Here is a 21484-nt window from a genome sequence, read left to right as displayed (position 1 = left end):
AGTGACTACATCAAGCTAATTTTCAAATTTGTTGGATGCAATTGCTGTTTGTTTTGGTTGTTTCAGATCATTTTGTGCCCAGTAGAAATTAATGGTAAATAATGTATTGTGTCATTTTGGAGTATCTTTTATTGTAAATAAGAATATAATATGTTTCTAAACACTTGTACATTAATGTGGATGCTACCATGATTACAAATAATCCTGAATGAATCAGGAATAATGATGAGTGAGAAAGTTAGATGCACAAATATCATACACCCCCCCCGGTGAGAGGTTAGCATTTCTTGGGGGTATGATATTTGTGCTGGAGTACAGAGCCAAAACAACAATGTGTGTGTGTGTGTGTGTGTGTGTGTATATATATATATATGTGTGTGTGTGTGTATGTATGTGATGAGTATGATGATGTATGTATGTATGTATGTATGTATGTATGTATATATATATATTGTATATACTCCAACCTACAGTAATTCAACACGTCAATTACTTTTAAAGAACCTGTGGAATTTAAAAGAAGGAGTGCTGCTCAACATTCAGGCATTTACAGTATATTGGGGTCCTCCCCTTGACCATCAGAGGCCCCAGGGCTTAGTACCTTGAGGTTCCTGTGGACAATATTCAAGGAGTGAAGGTAGGCGACGGCCTCCAACACCTGACGGACCACATTACTGGTGTCGCGCTCAGAATAGTAGCCCTGGTCCAGGATCCAATCAAATACCTCTCTGCCTGTAGCACTGTGGGAAGAACGGCATGAAGTTTGGTGCTGACCTACTGTAGATGCTTTGCGCCTGACAATGTCTCTGGATCAAAGCATTCACAGATACTTTTCAAAAATACAACTGACACAGAGACACTTTGAACGTGTAAAAATATGTTTGAAAAATTGCATTACTATGCAATTACCATAGAAATTATAGCCTCGCCAAGGGCGAAGACTTTAAGAGTCAACAAATCATGGAATCCACCAAACCTGCTTAATGTGATGATTTCATTCATTTCAACACTGGATTCTCCTCTGATCTCTGATAGTTTACCTTATGACCAGAATTACAGACTCACAAATCAATGCAATCCTGGAGGAGATGAGTATCATATATTTAATGTATCTATGGTAATGCAACAAATCCCCAAGAACACAGACTGATGAGAATATGGAGCAGCCAGAAATGAATAATATCTGAATAGCAAATGAAGGCTGCAGAAGGGGAGTTCAGAGCTGTGCTCATATCTACATGGCCTCCAGCTACTACAGTTCATTCCCCATGAGTGCATAATCAACACATAGACGCCTGCTGCTGCAAAGGAGCGCAATCTCAACCAATCAGACGACTCAACTCACAGTTCAAGGAAGAGGAAATACTCTTTTCTGGTCTCATAGACCTCCACCAGCTGGAGAATATTAGGGTGCTTCACCCTGGATAGAGCAGGCCACAGGGGGAGAGAGGAAAGTAAAAAGGAGTGTGAGGGGTGGAGAGAGATGGGGGGTGCCGTCATTGAAACACATACAGTACGGTATATGGGTACATTAACACTCATGAATAACACACTCCAACAGTCAGCCATGCCGAGAGGAACGGCAAACATCTGCAGGAAAAAATGCATCAGTAAACAATCAATTTAATTAAAAAAGGACTGTGAGATCTGCATGCTTAAACATCTTCTTAATGGAGGAAAAATGTATACCCATAAATAATGTACTGTGCTTTATGTATGAGTTGAATGTCTGTTTATGAGGGCATTACAGTACATGTCAAAAGTTTGGACAAACCTACTCATTCAAGGGTTTTCTTTATTTTTACTATTTTCTACATTGTAGAATAATAGTGAAGACATCAAAACTATGAAATAACACATGAAATCATGTAGTAATAAAAAAACTACTAAAAACAGAAATATATACTTAAAATATTTGATTCCTCAAAGTAGCCACCCTTTGCCTTGTTGACAGCTTTGCACACTCTTGGCATTCTCTCAACCAGCTTCACCTGGAATGCTTTCCCAATAGTCTTGAAGGAGTTCCCACATATGCTGAACCCTTGTTGGCAGCTTTTCCTTCACTCTGCGGTCCAACTCATCCCAAACCATCTCAATTGGGTTTAGGTCGGGTGATTATGGAGGCCAGGTCATCTAATCACTCTCCTTCTTGGTCAAATAGCCCTTACACAGCCTGGAGGTGTGTTTTGGATCATCGTCCTGTTAAAAAACAAATTATAATCCCACTAAGTGCAAACCAGATGGGAGGACGTATCGCTGCAGAATGCTGTGTTAGCCATGCTGGTTAAGTGTGCCTTGAATTCTAAATAAACGTGTCTCACAAAGCCCTGGCGGTTGGAACCAGAAATCTCAAATTTGGAAGACAGATTTCTACTGTTCTAATGTCCATTACTTGTGTTTCTTGGCCCAAGCAAGTCTCTTCTTATTATTGGTGTCCTTTAGTAGGGGTTTTGTTGCAGCAGTTTGACCATGGCCTGATTCACGCAGTCTCCTCTGAACAGTTGATTTTGAGATGTGTCTGTTACTTGAACTCCGTGAGTTGCAATCTGAGGTGTAGTTAATTGCCGATTTCTTAGGCTGGTAACTCTAATGAACTTATCCTCTGCAGCAGAGGTAACTCTGATTTTCCTATCCTCTGGTGGTCCTCATGAGAGCCAGTTTCATCATAGCGCTTGATGGTTTTTGCAACTGCACTTGAAGAAACTTTCAAAGTTCTTGAAATTTTACGGCTTGACTGGCCTTCATGTCTTAAAGTAATGATGGACTGTCATTTCTCTTTGCCTATTTGAGCTGTTCTTGACATAATATGGACTTGGTCTTTTACTAAATAGGGCTTTCTTCTGTATACCACCCCTACCTTGTCACAACACAACTGACCAAACGCATTAAGAAGGAAAGAAATTACACAAATACATTTTTAACAAGGCACACCTGTTAATTGAAATGCATTTTAGGTGATTACCTCATGAAGCTAGTTGAGAGAATGCCAAAAGTGTGCAAAGCTGTCAACAAGGCAAAGGGTGGCTACTTTGAAGAATCTCAAATATAAAATCTATTTTGATTTGTTTAACACTTTTTTGGTTAATTCATGATTCCATATGTGTTATTTCATAGTTTTTATGTCTTAACTATTATTCTACAATGTAAAAATACAGAAAAACCCTGAGTAGGTGTGTCCAAACTTTTGACTGGTACTGTATGTGCAAGGACGACTATGCGGCAGAACAGTATAGAGTGCTTGACTATGACCATGATAACGACTGCACAAGCTAAGAAACTTCAAGGTGAGTTTTGCCAGCGAGGCGAGAGAGTGTAACACTTCAGATGTTAGACAACATGGAAACCATTGGCCGTATGTGGTAGGTGTGCTGCTGGCTTTCAATGGTGCTTCAGGGGATTGGACTGACAGACTGGTATATTTTCCAGTCACTGAAAGTAATGGCCACCAACCACAAGAAAATATATCAAATCCTCCTGTTCGAGAATTTGAAGAAACCAATTGAAATTGCAAGCCCGATGAAGGTCATGCTTTTGTGTATTGGGAGAAAAGACTCCACGGTATTAGATAACCCTTCAAGAAATGACACTTTCATCTTCCATTATGTACATTGGCTTTTTCATCTGTGTTCTTTGAGTTCCCTACTGCCTGTAACAAATTGTTTGATAAGGCTCAGGTTATGCTAATGTTGGTTTTACTGGAGCGGGATGTGATGAAAGAGAGGCTGCCACAGAATGATGAATAAGGAGCCTAATGGGAGAAAAATAGTTGGAGATAAACACCGTTAGAGAAAATAATGCTACCCAGTGTGATCATTCAGTGGGATGAAATTTGCTTTCCTTTTTCATAAAAAATGCTGCAGACATTTCCCTGTTCTTCGCTCTAATGGATGTCCACTGTGCGCATTCTGTCAGAAGATAAAGTGTATAGAAACGAAACATCTTATTCCTCATAGAGATTACACATTCACATAGCCTACAGGAATAATACACCATCTGTTATAAAACAAAATTCATTTACAGAGAATAGTTTTGTGAACGCAGACACAAAATGACAGATGGCAGAGTTTAAAGTTGATAACAGCAACTCACATCTTTAAAATGAGGATCTCATTTTTTGCAGCCTTCCGAACTTTCCTCCCATCCTTTTTCAAGAACTTTTTACAAGTAAACATTTTCAGTGTGTTTTTGTCCTTTGCCCTGAAGATCTCACAGAACTCCTCCCTGAAAAGGAAATGCACAAAATCACACATTTATAAACATCCAAAGTAAACGTAAATGGGTTTCTAAATTAGTAAAGCCCTTGATTATGATTGTATCATTATGGCTATGGGAACAGCCTTCCTATACATTGTAGGTGGACTTGAATAACGCATTTGTCCTTATTGATTTTTTACTTAGTACATTATCAAATAATCTGGTGCCATACCATACAAAGGAAAAACCCAGACTAGAGGGTTGATGGTGGGTTTCATGTATTTCCTGTTTGTTCAGTCTGGTGGACCACTAGCAGCACACTTACGATTTAACAATCTGTCCCAGGTCATATTTATCAGTCACCTCCGAGGGATTGTTGTAATCCTTCTTTTCCCCGAGCGTTAAACAGCCAAATGGCATGGCCACTCTTGCCCTGAGAGAGAGAGAGAGAGACCTGGAATCATGTAATGAATGTCACACGCTATTTACCATGACTGTACATTATTACACACCACATCAAACAGCATCCCTTAACCATGCAACATGGCACCAGTGGCGAGAAAGAGGGACTGATAAACACCCAACGCCAGCAGACAGTATGGTACGACTGTTGAGCCGATTGTTTCACTTGGCTACTGTAACAAGCCTTTGATAATCTTGTATTAACAAAACCACATTTTGATGAGCTGCAGAGCGTGATGCAAGGAGCTGCTAGGCGACTCAACTTTAAAAGCAGCAGGCAACTGACTGACAGGGGGGTCCAAATGCTAACGGAGGCTGAGCAGGAGAATAGAAACTCTAATGCATTGTGCTCCATCAGCGAGGCTGCCAGCCTGCCACAGCAACAAGTGAAGTATTTCCAATCAGGGAAGAGGAGCGACCGATTTATGAGCAGAACACCAGAGGACACTGAGAAGAATGAAAATGCTTTATGGGCTCCGCATGACATTTATGGACCTAATCGCAGTGCTGCTTCTACTTCTCTCTAAGAGCACTGAGTGAAACTGGAGAACAACCTATTGAAATTTGCTGCAGAGGAGTTTATGGACAGCTTAATTGGCATGTTATTTTGTTATTTTTTGGAGGTATTGTATCGTCTCTTAAAGACAGGGCCATACAGTTGTTTTGGAAGTCTGTTTTGGAAGTCATGAAAAGAAAGGAGTGTATTGACAAATGTTTGATTTTGGAGAGAGAATCTGTCTGGATAAGTGAATGAGTTAATACAGTACCAGTTAAAAGTTTGGACACACCTACTCATTCAAGGGTTATTCTTTATTTTTTACTATTTTCTACATTGTAAAATAATAGTGTAGACATCAAAACTATGAAATAACACATGGAATCATATGGTACCAAAAAAGTGTTAAACAAATCAAAATATATTTTATATTTGAGATTCTTCAAAGTAGCCACTCTTTGCCTTGATGACAGCTTTGCTCAATCTTTGCATTCTCTCAACTAGCTTCATGACGTGGTCACCTGGAATGCATTTCAATTAACAGGTGTGCCTTGTTAAAAATGAATTTGTGTAATTTCTTTCCTTCTTAATGCATTTGATCAGTTGTGTTCTGAAAAGGTATGCCCTATCTGGTAAAAGACCAAGTCCATATTATGTCAAGAACAGGTCAAATAAGCAAAGAGAAATGACAGTCCATCATTACTTTAGGACATGAAGGTCAGTCAAGCCGGAAGAATTCAAGAACTTTGAAAGTTTCTTCAAGTGCAGTCGCAAAAACCATCAAGCGCTATGAAAAAACTTGCTCTTATGAGGACCACCACAGGAAAGGAAGACCCAGAATTACCTCTGCTGCAGAGGATAAGATAATTCGTGTTACCAGCCTCAGAAATTGCAGCCCAAATAAATGCTTCACAGAGTTCAAGAAACAGACACATCTCAAAATCAACTGTTCAGAGGAGACTGCGTGAATCAGGCCTTCATGGTCGAATTGCTGCAACGAAACCACTACTAAAGGACACCAATAAGAAGAAGAGACTTACTTGGGCCAAGAAACACAAGTAATGGACATTAGAACAGTAGAAATCTGTCTTCCAAATTTGAGATTTCTGGTTCCAACCGCCATGTCTTTGTGAGACGCGTTTATTTAGAATTCAAGGCACACTTAACCAGCATGGCTAACACAGCATTCTGCAGCGATACGTCCTCCCATCTGGTTTGCACTTAGTGGGATTATAATTTATTTTTTAACAGGATGATGACCCAAAACACACCTCCAGGCTGTGTAAGGGCTATTTGACCAAGAAGGAGAATGATTAGATGACCTGGCCTCCACAATCACCCGACCTAAACCCAATTGAGATGGTTTGGGATGAGTTGGACCGCAGAGTGAAGGAAAAGCAGCCAAAAAGTGCTTAGCATATGTGGGAACTCCTTCAAGAATGTTGGAAAAGCATTCCAGGTGAATCTGGTTGAGAGAATGCCAAGAGTGTGCAAAGCTGTCAACAAGGCAAAGGGTGGCTACTTTGAGGAATCAAATATTTTAAGTATATATTTCTGTTTTTAGTAGTTTTTTTATTACTACATGATTTCATGTGTTATTTCATAGTTTTGATGTCTTCACTATTATTCTACAATGTAGAAAATAGTAAAAATAAAGAAAACCCTTGAATGAGTAGGTTTGTCCAAACTTTTGACATGTACTGTAATGCCCTCATAAACAGACATTCAACTCATACATAAAGCACAGTACATTATTTATGGGTATACATTTTTCCTCCATTAAGAAGATGTTTAAGCATGCAGATCTCACAGTCCTTTTTTAATTAAAAGGGTGGCTACTTTGAAAAATCTAAAATATATTCTGATTTGTTTAACACTTTTATGGTTACTACATGATTCTATATGTGTTATTTCATAGTTTTGACGTCTTCATTGTTATTCTACAATGTAGAAAATAGTAAAAATATATTGTAGATATGATTTTTGGGCCATATCACCCAGGCCTAGTCTTTTGTGTTGCGCAGGCAAAGAGAGAGTGTATTGTGTATTGCAGGTGAGGAGAGAGTGTATTGTGTGTTGCAGGCAAGGAGAGAGTGTATTGTGTGTTGCAGGCAAGGAAGAGTGTATTGTGTATTGCAGGCGAGGAGAGAGTGTATTGTGTATTGAAGGCAAGGAGAGAGTGTATTGTGTATTGCAGGCGAGGAGAGAGTGTATTGTGTATTGAAGGCAAGGAGAGAGTGTATTGTGTATTGCAGGCAAGGAGAGAGTGTATTGTGTATTGCAGGTGAGAAGAGAGTGTATTGTGTGTTGTGTTGTGTAGCGCAGGAGAGGAGAGAGTCTGTGTTGAGTCTGTGTTGTGTAGCACAGGTGAGGATAGAGTCTGTGCTGTGTAGCGCAAGTGAGAAGAGAGTCTGTGTTGTGTTGCGCAGGCGAGGACAGTGTGTTGTGTAGCGCAGCCGAGGAGAGAGTTTGAGTTGTGTAGTGCAGGCGAGGACAGTGTGTTGTGTAGTGCAGGCGAGGACAGTGTGTTGTGTAGTGCAGGCGAGGACAGTGTGCTGTGTAGCGCAGCCGAGGAGAGAGTTTGTGTCGTGTAGTGCAGGCGAGGACAGTGTGTTGTGTAGTGCAGGCGAGGACAGTGTGTTGTGTAGCGCAGGCGAGGAGAGAGTTTGTGTTGTGTAGTGCAGGCGAGGACAGTGTGTTGTGTAGTGCAGGCGAGGACAGTGTGTTGTGTAGTGCAGGCGAGGACAGTGTGTTGTGTAGTGCAGGCGAGGACAGTGTGTTGTGTAGCGCCGGCGAGGAGAGAGTTTGTGTCGTGTAGTGCAGGCGAGGACAGTGTGTTGTGTAGTGCAGGCGAGGACAGTGTGTTGTGTAGCGCAGGCGAGGACAGTGTGTTGTGTAGTGCAGGCGAGGACAGTGTGTTGTGTAGCGCAGGCGAGGAGAGAGTTTGTGTTGTGTAGTGCAGGCGAGGACAGTGTGTTGTGTAGCGCAGGCGAGGACAGTGTGTTGTGTAGTGCAGGCGAGGACAGTGTGTTGTGTAGCGCAGGCGAGGACAGTGTGTTGTGTAGCGCAGGCGAGGAGAGAGTTTGTGTCGTGTAGTGCAGGCGAGGACAGTGTGTTGTGTAGCGCAGGCGAGGAGAGAGTTTGTGTTGTGTAGTGCAGGCGAGGACAGTGTGTTGTGTAGCGCAGGCGAGGACAGTGTGTTGTGTAGCGCAGGCGAGGAGAGAGTTTGTGTTGTGTAGTGCAGGCGAGGACAGTGTGTTGTGTAGCGCAGGCGAGGAGAGTTTGTGTCGTGTAGTGCAGGCGAGACAAAGCATTCACCTTTCCTTGCTCCCTCCCTCCATTAGACAATGCAGCTTGGGTAAGAAATAGACTCCTGCTAGAGCATCATTCAAATTAAAGCAGAGCTGGTCTGGCAAGCCTCGCCATTAACAAATGCATCAGGAAAAAAATAGATTTTACTAATGCACATACAAGACAATAAAAATAACATTTTCTTTCCCCAAGTGGCTATAACATAGACAGACAGACAGACAGACAGACAGACAGACAGACAGACAGACAGACAGACAGACAGACAGACAGACAGACAGACAGACAGACAGACAGACAGACAGACAGACAAAAGCCTGTTTGTTACGGTTCTCTTTTTTTAGTGCCCTGATGAGTTCTATCGGATGCTGCCAAGGTAAAATGAATGTCCATTAAAGTAACAGATCTAAGCAAACAAACATGTATCCTAAAAGTGGAAGTGATTACAGATTAGGGCGATTGCAACATTACGGACATTACATTTGCATGCAAAATCACAACTTTAATGTCTCACAGAATGGACAAACAAAATATAAATTCAACTTTTGATGTGTGTGTCTATAGTACCCATTTGGGGGAGAAATTTTGCAAATAAGAAGTGTTATGATGCTACATGAAATGGCCAAGCTTTTTGGGGAGACTGAACATATCAGCAAAAGTTTGAGTTTGTAAGTCTTAAGTCAAAATACGCATTGTCATTTCGAAGGAAAGGCTTAGCTGAACACAAAAATGATCATTTTGAAAATATTGTCTTTTCCATTATTACTTTAGAGGGGAAAAACATCCGTTACGGATGTTACACCCTCCGTTATGGATGTTACACCCTCCGTTATGGATGTTACACCCTCCGTTATGGATGTTACACCCTCCGTTATGGATGTTACAGAGTCTGAAAAAGACATTCAAATCAGAAAGATGTCTTGATCAAATTCATAACACATCTGTTGTCATTTAGAATGTTTTTAAAATGTCAGCAAAAGGCATAGTACCTTAGGATTGGATAATTACAGGTAGCCTGAATAGTATACAAGGCCAGGAACCACACCCTTTATATACACTGAGTGTACAAAACATTATGAACACCTACTCTTTCAATGACATAGACTGACTAGGTGAATCCAGGTGAAAGCTATAATCCCTTATTGATGCCACTTGTTCAATCCACTTCAATCAGTGTAGATGAAGGGGAGAAGACAGGTTAATGAAGGATTTGTAACCCTTGAGACAATTGAAACATGGATTGTGTATGTGTGCCATTCAGAGGGTGAATGGGTAAGACAAAATATTTAAGTGCCTTGAATGGGGTATGTTAGTAGGTGCCAGATACACCGGTTTGTGTCAAGAACTGCAACGCTGCTGGGGTTTTCATGCTCAACAGTTTCCCGTGTGTATCAAGAATGGTCCACCACCCAAAGGTCATGCAGCCAATATTGATGCAAGTCAATATTAGGAAGGTGTTCGTAATGTTTTGTACACTCTGTGTGTTTAAAAATGTACCTTTACCAATTTAATTAATACTTTTTTTTGTCCGACAAATTTTCTGAAATATTGTAACAAGATATGCAAATGAGACAATATACTGTAGCTGTGCGTATACTAGCAAACCATTTTTCTGGACACTGGATAAGGTTTGAATATTCTGGGGGACTTTCAATTGAAAAATACACTGTAGGACTATTCACAGATTATTGAAAAACACATCTAATCTTTCTATCCAGAAATCAGTACTGTCATGTATGAGAAATGCCTTTCGGCATATACTGTATATTCCAAGAGAATCTTAGCTAAAACACATAATTTTCAAGATATCAACAATGAATTGCTTCAGTAAAAGTCTGAAGAATACATCCCAGAACAATCACACAAATGGTGGTGAATGCACAAGCTTCTAAAACCAAGATATGATACATCAATATCCATCACATCCACAAGCGTTATGAATGTTACGGATATCATAATGCTGAAAAAGGATACTGACAATGAAAATAACAAAACCAATTAGATACCATATAAAACCTTGATGAAAGTGAATGTTTTATAACAACTTCCCCCCCCCCAAAATACGTTATGGATGATACATTACCTGTCCCAGTCCCTATCTTTACAAGACTGTAGAACACGCAAACAAAACTCACGACACTTCAATTCAGTCTGTATTGCTACCCTGTAATCTCATCTTCATAAGTAACATTGGGGGACAACTGTGAGTAGAAAAAAAGCAAAAAGCTCTGTGAGCCCTTTCTAAAAGCCATGAAATATGATTGACTGAAAACCCTTTTTTGAGACTTGGCAACCTACCCTTTATTGGTCAAAATACCTGCAATTTCCTATTTAAACTTTTCATACTAAGCCTGACCTCCAACATATAGACTTTAAGGATAATTATGAACATGGTTTCAGACTCACTTTATTTGTGCATGCTCAGGTTGACTTTTACACAGAACCGCCGATTAGCTTTCTACTCTGTCACTCTGAAGTCACTCAACACACAGGTTCACAGAGAATGATATTTCTTTGATATCGAACTGTGGAGGCAACCTGGTTTCAGAGCATTTCATATTATTCTGTATGTAAATCTGAGACACTCCATTTAGTATGATATGCTACATTTTGTATGGTATGTATTAATTTGTGGATGTCCATCACTCATTTCATAAATGTTACAAATTACAATTCATACTATATGTTATAAATGTGAAAACGTACAATATGTTACTAATTCGCAAAATGTACTGTATGTTACGAATTTGCCAAATGTATGATATGTTACGAATTCTAGCTAGGTGGCTAACATTAGCTAGCTGGCTAATGTTAGCTAGGCTAGGGGAAGGGTTAGCTAACATGCTAAGTAGTTGCAAAGTAGATAAAAAGTAGTAAGTAGTTGAAAAGTTGCTAATTGGCTAAAATGCTAAAGTTGTCTGTGATGAGAATCAAACTTGCAACCTTTGGGTTGCTAGACATTCGCGTTATACGCCCACCCATCCACCATGACCAACCACCCTACTTTCGTTTTTGTCTTAAGTAACCATCTGTCTTACAGTACGTAACCATACCAAATGAAACATATCATACTAATCTGAGTGTCCCTGATTTAACATTTACTATGTTACGTTTAGTCTATGAGACCAGGCTTGCAGAGGAAACACAGCTCTCTGATGACGGGGTTGGTTAGGCTAGAGGTCTATTAGAGGAAAACGTACATAAACTCAGCAAAAAAGAAACGTCCTCTCACTGTCAACTGCGTTTATTATCAGCAAACTTAACATGTGTAAACATTTGAATTAATATAACAAGGTTCAACAACTGAGACACAAACTGAACAAGTTCCACAGACATGTGACTAACAGAAATGGAATAATGTGTCCTTGAACAAGGGGGGGTCAAAATCAAAAGTAACAGTCAGTATCTGGTGTGGCCACCATCTGCATTAAGTACTGCAGTGCATCTCATCCTCATGGACTGCACCAGATTTGCCATTTCATGCTGTGAGATGTTACCCCACTCTTCCACCAAGGCACCTGCAAGTTCCCAGACATTTCTGGGGGGAATGGCCCTAGCCCTCACCCTCCGATCCAAAAAGGTCCCAGACGTGCTCAATGGGATTGAGATCTGGGCTCTTCGTTGGCCATGGCAGAACACTGACATTCCTGTCTTGCAGGAAATCGCGCACAGAATGAGCAGTATGGCTGGTGGCATTGTCATGCTGGAGGGTCATGTCAGGATGAGCCTGCAGGAAGGTTACCACATGAGGGAGGAGGATGTCGTCCCTGTAACGCACAGCGTTGAGATTGCCTGCAATGACAACAAGCTCAGTCCGATGATGCTGTGACACACCGCCCCAGACCATGACGGACCCTCCACCTCCAAATCGATCCCGCTCCAGAGTACGGTGTACTGGCAACAACAACTGCCTGAGTTACAGAGTATGGTGTACTCTGGCCTCGGTGTAACGCTCATGCCTTCGACGATAAACATGAATCCAACCATCACCCCTGGTGAGACAAAACTGCGACTCGTCAGTGAAGAGCACTTTTTGCCAGTCCTGTCTCGTCCAGCAACGGTGGGTTTGTGCCCATAGGCGACGCTGTTGCCGGTGATGTCTGGTGAGGACCTGCCTTACAACAGGCCTACAAGCCCTCAGTCCAGCCTCTCTCAGCTTATTGCGGACAGTCTGATGGAGGGATTGTGCGTTCCTAGTGTAACTCGGGCAGTTGTTGTTGCCATCCTGTACCTGTCCCGCAGGTGTGATGTTCGGATGTACCGATCCTGTGCAGGTGTTGTTACACGTGGTCTGCCACTGCGAGGACGATCAGCTGTCCGTCCTGTCTCCCTGTAGCTCTGTCTTAAGCGTCTCACAGTACGGACATTGTAATTTATTGCCCTGGACACATTTGCAGTCTTCATGCCTCCTTGCAGCATGCCTAAGGCACGTTCATGCAGATGAGCAGGGGCCCTTTCTTTTGGTGTTTTGCAGAGTCAGTAGAAAGGCCTCTTTAGTGTCCTAAATTTTCATAACTGTGACCTTAATTGCCTACCATCTGTAAACTGTTAGTGTCTTAACGACTGTTCCACAGGTGCATGTTCATGAATTGTTTATGGTTCACTGAACAAGCATGGGAAACAGTGTTTAAACCCTTTGCAATGAAGATCTATGAAGTTATTTGGATTTTTACAAATTATCTTTGAAAGACAGGGTCCTGAAGAAGGCATGTTTCTTTTTTTGCTGAGTTTAGTACTTATTCTTAGATTCTCTGAAAAAAAAGGCTGAGAATTAACCTAAAGTACACACTTTAAGCTGCTTATCGCATATAATTGATTCATTCACTTAGAGACCAGAGGCACAAGGCAGTGATATCAACTATGCAATGACACAGTGTAATCACCATCCACATAAGTCGAGCAGTATCATCCTGTGTTTCTACTGTAATCTTCCAATGGGGTGAAGAGATTGTGTGAAATGCTTTACAGCATTCGGCAGTGTGACCCTCACACAGCCAGTAGCCCTGCCGTGGGCGGCCTTCTATATCACTGATGATTTTTTGCAGACACAGCAATGAATTATGAGAAGGAAAATGGATAAGGACAAAGAGCCAGGATTGTTAGAAGCAGCATACTTTTTCCGATGAGGCAAGGTGATGAGCAAATTAGACTTCTCTCATGTCCATTGAAATCGATGTGAACCTCCCTTACCTCTTGAGTTGGGATAAAGCTGGGATTAAGTTAAACACACTGATTAAACACTGCAGTAAAGGGGATTATTTTACCTGGCGGTATGACGAATGCAATGGAGAAATGAGTGGTATCTGTCTGGGTTGGTAAGCTTTACCTACAGAACAGAACTGTCTTCCTGCCTAATCCCACCATGAAATGTCTCTGCTGAGACTTTGTTGTTTACTTTTCTTTCTTTCTCACTCTTTTTCTCGATATCATTTCTCTATGTCTCTAACTCTATTTCTCCCTCTAATGCAATGGAGGAAAAGTGTGTGCAATTGTTGCATTGCTGTCTGAATCCACTCACTCTCTTTTTTCTCCCTCTATTTCTCTTTCTTGCACCATTCCAAAATGAACATCCCTAACATTCATTTCTTTCATCCGTCCTGACTTCTGGGGATTGCTGCAGAGGTAGGATGGCTATAAATGTGTCTCTCCCACCCTGCAGTTGAGTGACTATGATATGGTCAATATGGAGGGGCAGGACGACAACTGTATTGGCTGAGGAAAGACTGGTGTCAGAAGGATGCTGATGTTCTAATGTTTGCCTTTTACTGTCTTGCACTCCGATGGGAGAGAGGATCACCGAAAATAAAGGCTTTGAAGACTTGGCATGTTATTACACCATTTCACTCAACCTAACCATGACTTCAAAATGTATGCTGTGCTGTTGAGGGTGACTTTGAAGAGGGATTGTTATAGTGAGCAAACCTGACTTGTTTGTTCCAGTACTAGCAACTTGAAATACAAAGAAGATGGCAGAAAACATGCAAACAGGCAATAAGTACAGAGGAGTCTAGAGAAAATTGAAGAGATGTTACTGTGTTGGCTTTTGGATTAACGAGCAACGTGTGATAATTGCAGGAAAATTGCCACTGTGGAGACAGACTGGAGAATTGTGTGTTGTTTTCTCAGCGCGAGGCTTGGCAGTATGGAGGAGAGGACCAGTCTAGGGGCTGTTTGGCTGGTTAAGTGTGGGCTGAATGTCAGTGCTGTCAGAGGCAAAGCAGACCCAGCCAAAGGTCGCCCCCGGGAAACACTTTGAAATTAAATGCTGCAACTAGCCATAAAGAAGTAAACAAAAAGGGCATAATATTTTAAGACTCACATTTAAGGAATATTCTGGATTGACTCTTTATTCTCCCTGAGATGTTTTGTGTGTTTAGTCGCATTCCTTGTGGCTTGAGCAAGGCAGTTAGCCCACTGTTCTCCAGGCGCCGAGGGGTTGGGTTAAATGCGGAAGACACATTTCCGTTGAATGCATTCAGTTGTACAACTGACGACGTATCCACCTTTCCTTTTCCCTTTCTCTTGAATAAGTGCACTACTAGCAAGAGTATGGCGACAAAACAACCAATTACAGAACTGTACACAATGTGGACAACATCCATACAGTACACTCTTTCCATACAGTAGTATACTATTTCCATAGCCTATTTCTCTAACCATGTATAACATATGAGGTAGGGGCCTCACCCACCTTCCCTGCAACCTTACTGAGGCAGAGAAAATCAGAACTGCAGGGTTTTCTTAATTAAACACCTTTAAATTCCTATCAGATGAAATGAAAGTTGCCCCGACAGATGTGATAACACCAATGAATATGTTAAATCTAATGTATGTTTACAAAAGGCAATAAAAAAGTGAATTATTGCATTTGCAGCCATTAGGCTGTGAAGAGTAAAGCCGCCTTGCATGCAGATATGCAAATGAACGTTTCCCAGCAAGGTTGTATAACAGTAAAAAGTCCCATTAACGTCAAGGCTGTCTCCGATTCAAAGTGAACTTTTATGGATGAAAGGAGCAGAACAGAGGGCCAAAATAATGAATTAGCACTCAGCTTGTGTACAGTACAGTACGTGAGATATTGTGATTTTATAAATCAATACCTTTCAATACCTCATCTTGCAAGGATAACGGCAATGAGCCTTTTTCAAAAATGTTTTATGAGTTGGAGAACATATTGGGGGGAATCCTTCCAGTTCCTTGATATTCTTCGTCTGTGCTTATGGGCTGTCCTCTTCAGTTCAAACCACAGGTTTTGATGGGTTTCAAGTCTGGAGACTGAGATGCCCTTATGAAAAATATTGCAGTCAGAGTGCAGTATATATGCAGTACACTGCAGTATAACTGTAGTTAGAGTACAGTATAAATGCAGTACGCTGCAAATACTGCGTCCAAAATAACACTGTTTATTTTATATTTTTTGCTGCAGTCCTTTTGCAGTGTAACCCTTGAAAACAGGGATGTTAATCAAGTGCAGTGTACAGTGCATTCTGAAAATATTCAGACCACTTCCCCTTTTCTACATTTTGTTACGTTACCGCCTTATTCTAAAATGGATTAAATAAATAGAAATATTCTAATCAATCTACACACAATACCCCATAATGACAAAGCGAAAACAGGTTTTTAGAAATGTTTTCTAATTTATTAAATATAAAAAAACTGAAATACTTTTTTTTACATAAGTACTCAGACCCTTTGCTAGGAGACTCGAATTTGAGCTCATGTGCGTCCTGTTTCCATTGATCATCCTTGAGATGTTTCTACAACTTGATTGGAGTCCACCTGTGGTAAATTCAATTGATTGGACAAGATTTGGAAAGGCACACACCTGTCTATATAAGGTCCCACAGATGACAATGCATGTCAGAGCAAAAACCAAGCCATGAGGTCGAAGGACTGTTCCTAGAGCTGGCCGCCCGGCCAAATTGAGCAGTTGGGGGATAAGGGCCTTAGTCAAGGAGGTGACCAAGAACCTGATGGTCACTCTGACAGAGCTCCAGAGTTCCTCTGTGGAGATGGGGGAACCTTCCAGAAGAACTATCATAGAGCTCTTTGGCAACACACACCAGTGGTGGGTTTGGCATTAAAGAACCCCATACCTACTGTATAATATGGTGGAAAACCTGTGGTTTGAAATGAAGAGGGCAGTCCATAAGTGCAGATGAAGGGTATCAAGTAACTGGAAGGATTTTGTATGGATGAATGGTCTAAGATCCCTCCCAATGTGTTCTCCAACTGTCACGACTTCCTCCGAAGTCGGTCCCTCTCCTTGTTCGGGCGGCGTTCGGCGTTCGACATCACCGGCCTTCTAGCCATCGCCGATCCACTTTTCATTTTCCATTTGTTTTGTCTTTGTCTTACACACCTGGTTTCAATCCACCAATTACCTGTTCATTATTTAACCCTCTGTTCCCCCATGTTTGTTTGTGAGTGATTGTTTCTATGTAGGTAGGTCCGTTATTGTGGGCTCTGTTTTTGTATTGCATTTATATTATGTTGAGTAAAATACATTTATTTACTCTTATCTGCTGTCCTGCGCCTGACTCCTATACACCAGCTACACATAGACCTCCTGACACCAATTCATAAAACATTTTCGAAAAAGGCTCAGTGCCGTTATCCTCGCAAGGTGAGATACTGAAAGGTATTGAAAACAGGAGTGTCAATCATTTTTACCCCTACCTTTTTGAGAAAAAAATATATTTACATTTACATTTACATTTAAGTCATTTAGCAGACGCTCTTATCCAGAGCGACTTACAAATTGGTGCATTCACCTTATGATATCCAGTGGAACAACCACTTTACAATAGTGCATCTAAATCTTTTAAGGGGGGGGGGGTGGTTAGAAGGATTACTTTATCCTATCCTAGGTATTCCTTAAAGAGGTGGGGTTTCAGGTGTCTCCGGAAGGTGGTGATTGACTCCGCTGTCCTGGCGTCGTGAGGGAGCTTGTTCCACCATTGGGGTGCCAGAGCAGCGAACAGTTTTGACTGGGCTGAGCGGGAACTGTGCTTCCTCAGAGGTAGGGGGGCCAGCAGGCCAGAGGTGGATGAACGCAGTGCCCTTGTTTGGGTGTAGGGCCTGATCAGAGCCTGAAGGTATGGAGGTGCCGTTCCCTTCACAGCTCCGTAGGCAATCACCATGGTCTTGTAGCGGATGCGAGCATCAACTGGAAGCCAGTGGAGAGAGCGGAGGAGCGGGGTGACGTGAGAGAACTTGGGAAGGTTGAACACCAGACGGGCTGCGGCGTTCTGGATGAGTTGTAGGGGTTTAACCTGTTAGGTCTAGGGGGCAGTATTTGCACGGCTGGATAAAAAAATTTACCCGATTTAATCTGGTTACTAATCCTACCCAGTAACTAGAATATGCATATACTTATTATATATGGATAGAAAACACTCTAAAGTTTCTAAAACTGTTTGAATGGTGTCTGTGAGTATAACAGAACTCATTTGGCAGGCAAAACCCTGAGACATTTTCTGACAGGAAGTGGATACCTGATGTGTTGTATTACCTTTAAACCTATGCCATTGGAAAACACAGGGGCTGAGGAATATTTTGGCACTTCCTATTGCTTCCACTAGATGTCACCAGCCTTTACAAAGTGTTTTGAGTCTTCTGGAGGGAGATCTGACCGAACAAGAGCCATGGAACGATGATGGCCCATTAGACACCTGGCGCGCGAGTTCATGTTGGGTACCCTCGTTCCAATACGTTATAAAAGAGAATGCATTCGTCCACCTTGAATATTATTCATGTTCTGGTTAAAAAAGGCCCTAATGATTTATGCTATACAACGTTTGACATGTTTGAACGAACATAAATATATTTTTTCCCCTCGTTCATGAAGTGAAGTCCGGCGGGCTTAGATCATGTGCTAACAAGACGGAGATTTTTGGACATAAATGATGAGCTTTTTTGAACAAAACTACATTCGTTATGGACCTGTGATACCTGGAAGTGACATCTGATGAAGAGAATCAAAGGTAATGGATTATTTACATAGTATTTTCGATTTTAGATCTCCCCAACATGGCGGCTAGTCTGTATCGCAACGCGTATTTTTCTGGGCGCAGTGCTCAGATTATTGCAAAGTGTGATTTCCCAGTAAGGTTATTTTTAAATCTGGCAAGTTGATTGCGTTCAAGAGATGTAAATCTATAATTCTTTAAATGACAATATAATATTTTACCAATGTTTTCTAATTTTAATTATTTAATTTGTGGTGCTGACTTGAATGCCGGTTATTGGAGGGAAACGATTTCCTGAACATCAACGCCACAGTAAAACGCTGTTTTTGGATATAAATATGAACTTGATAGAACTAAAAATGCATGCATTGTCTAACACAATGTCCTAGGAGTGTCATCTGTTGGAGATTGTAAAAGGTTAGTGCATAATTTTAGCTGATTTTATGGTTTTGGTGACGCCTGTCTTTGAATTGGCACAACATTACACACAACTCTTGTAAATGTACTGTCCTAACATACTCTAAATTTATGCTTTCGCCGTAAAACCTTTTTGAAATCGTAAAACGTGGTTAGATTAAGGAGATGTTTATCTTTCAAAGGGTGTAAAATAGTTGTATGTTTGAAAAATTTGAATTTTGACATTTATTTGGATTCAAATTTGCCGCTCTTGAAATGCACCTGCTGTTGATGGAGTGCACCACGGGTGGGACGCTTGCGTCCCACCTAGCCCATAGAGGTTAATGGCACAGGCAGGGAGCCCAGCCAACAGCGAGTTGCAGTAATCCAGACGGGAGATGACAAGTGCCTGGATTAGGACCTGCGTCGCTTCCTGTGTGAGGCAGGGTCGTACTCTGCGAATGTTGTAGAGCATGAACCTACAGGATCGGGTCACCGCCTTAATGTTAGTGGAGAACGACAGGGTGTTGTCCAGGATCACGCCAAGGTTCTTAGCACTCTGGGAGGAGGACACAAGGGAGTTGTCAACCGTGATGGCGAGATCATGGAACGGGCAGTCCTTCCCCGGGAGGAAGAGCAGCTCCGTCTTGCCGAGGTTAAGCTTGAGGTGGTGATCCGTCATCCACACTGATATGTCTGACAGACATGCAGAGATGCGATTCGCCGCCTGGTTATCAGAAGGGGGAAAGGAGAAGATTAATTGTGTGTCGTCTGCATAGCAATGATAGGAGAGACCATGTGAGGATATGACAGAGCCAAGTGACTTGGTGTATAGCGAGAATAGGAGAGGGCCTAGAACAGAGCCCTGGGGGACACCAGTGGTGAGAGCGCATGGTGCGGAGACAGATTCTTGCCACGCCACCTGGTAGGAGCGACCTGTCAGGTAGGACGCAATCCAAGCGTGGGCCGCGCCGGAGATGCCCAACTCGGAGAGGGTGGAGAGGAGGATCTGATGGTTCACAGTATCAAAGGCAGCAGATAGGTCTAGAAGGATGAGAGCAGAGGAGAGAGAGTTAGCTTTAGCAGTGCGGAGAGCCTCCGTGACACAGAGAAGAGCAGTCTCAGTTGAATGCCCAGTCTTGAAACCTGACTGATTAGGATCAAGAAGGTCATTCTGAGAGAGATAGCAGGAGAGCTGGCCAAGGACGGCACGTTCAAGAGTTTTGGAGAGAAAAGAAAGAAGGGATACTGGTCTGTAGTTGTTGACATCGGAGGGATCGAGTGTAGGTTTTTTCAGAAGGTGTGCAACTCTCGCTCTCTTGAAGACGGAAGGGACGTAGCCAGCGGTCAAGGATGAGTTGATGAGCGAGGTGAGGAAGGGGAGAAGGTCTCCGGAAATGGTCTGGAGAAGAAAGGAGGGGATAGGGTCAAGTGGGCAGGTTGTTGGGCGGCCGGCCGTCACAAGACGCGAGATTTCATCTGGAGAGAGAGGGGAGAAAGAGGTCAAAGCACAGGGTAGGGCAGTGTGAGCAGGACCAGCGTTGTCGTTTGACTTAGCAAACGAGGATCGGATATCGTCAACCTTCTTTTCAAAATGGTTGACGAAGTCATCCGCAGAGAGGGAGGAGGGGGGGGGGGGGGAGGAGGATTCAGGAGGGAGGAGAAGGTAGCAAAGAGCTTCCTAGGGTTAGAGGCAGATGCTTGGAATTTAGAGTGGTAGAAAGTGGCTTTAGCAGCAGAGACAGAAGAGGAGAATGTAGAGAGGAGGGAGGCGAGTTTTCCTCCATTTCCGCTCGGCTGCCCGGAGCCCTGTTCTGTGAGCTCGTAGTGAGTCGTCGAGCCACGGAGCAGGAGGGGAGGACCGAGCTGGCCTGGAGGATAGGGGACAGAGAAAATCAAAGGATGCAGAAAGGGAGGAGAGGAGGGTTGAGGAGGCAGAATCAGGAGATAGGTTGGAGAAGGTTTGAGCAGAGGGAAGAGATGATAGGATGGAAGAGGAGAGAGTAGCGGGAGAGAGAGAGCGAAGGTTGGGACGGCGCAATAACATCCGAGTAGGGGCAGAGTGAGAAGTGTTGGATGAGAGCAAGAGGGAAAAGGATACAAGGTAGTGGTCGGAGATTTGGAGGGGAGTTGCAATGAGATTAGTGGAATAACAGCATCTAGTAAAGATGAGGTCAAGCGTATTGCCTGCCTTGTGAGTAGGGGGGGAAGGTGAGAGGGTGAGGTCAAAAGAGGAGAGGAGTGGAAAGAAGGAGGCAGAGAGGAATGAGTCAAAGGTAGACGTGGGGAGGTTAAAGTCACCCAGAACTGTGAGAGGTGAGCCATCCTCAGGAAAGGAACTTATCAAGGCGTCAAGCTCATTGATGAACTCTCCAAGGGAACCTGGAGGGCGATAAATGATAAGGATGTTAAGCTTGAAAGGGCTGGTAACTGTGACAGCATGGAATTCAAATGAGGAGATAGACAGATGGGTCAGGGGAGAAAGAGAGAATGTCCACTTGGGAGAGATGAGGATTCCAGTGCTACCACCCCGCTGGCTCGATGCTCTAGGGGTATGCGAGAACACGTGGGCAGACGAAGAGAGAGCAGTAGGAGTAGCAGTGTTATCTGTGGTAATCCATGTTTCCGTCAGCGCCAGGAAGTCTAGGGACTG

General features: G+C 42.5%; 1 protein-coding gene across 1 annotated transcript in view; it reads right to left on the bottom strand.

Moving 5' to 3' along the window:
• Positions 1-21484, bottom strand: part of LOC106565755 (caM kinase-like vesicle-associated protein) — a 103812-nt gene that overhangs the window by 11528 nt on the left and 70800 nt on the right. The window contains exons 2-5 of the mRNA XM_014133238.3: positions 4520-4627; positions 4090-4221; positions 1346-1420; positions 602-740 (exon numbers count right to left, since the gene is read on the bottom strand). Coding sequence (XP_013988713.1) covers positions 602-740; positions 1346-1420; positions 4090-4221; positions 4520-4614 — 441 coding nt within the window. The 5' untranslated portion in view covers positions 4615-4627. The remainder of the gene's footprint in view (positions 1-601; positions 741-1345; positions 1421-4089; positions 4222-4519; positions 4628-21484) is intronic.

Source organism: Salmo salar, chromosome 12 (assembly GCF_965601325.2).
Source record: "Salmo salar chromosome 12, fSalSal1, whole genome shotgun sequence".
In the NCBI taxonomy this organism is placed as follows: domain Eukaryota; kingdom Metazoa; phylum Chordata; class Actinopteri; order Salmoniformes; family Salmonidae; genus Salmo; species Salmo salar.
This window is presented reverse-complemented; position numbering and strand designations above follow the sequence as displayed.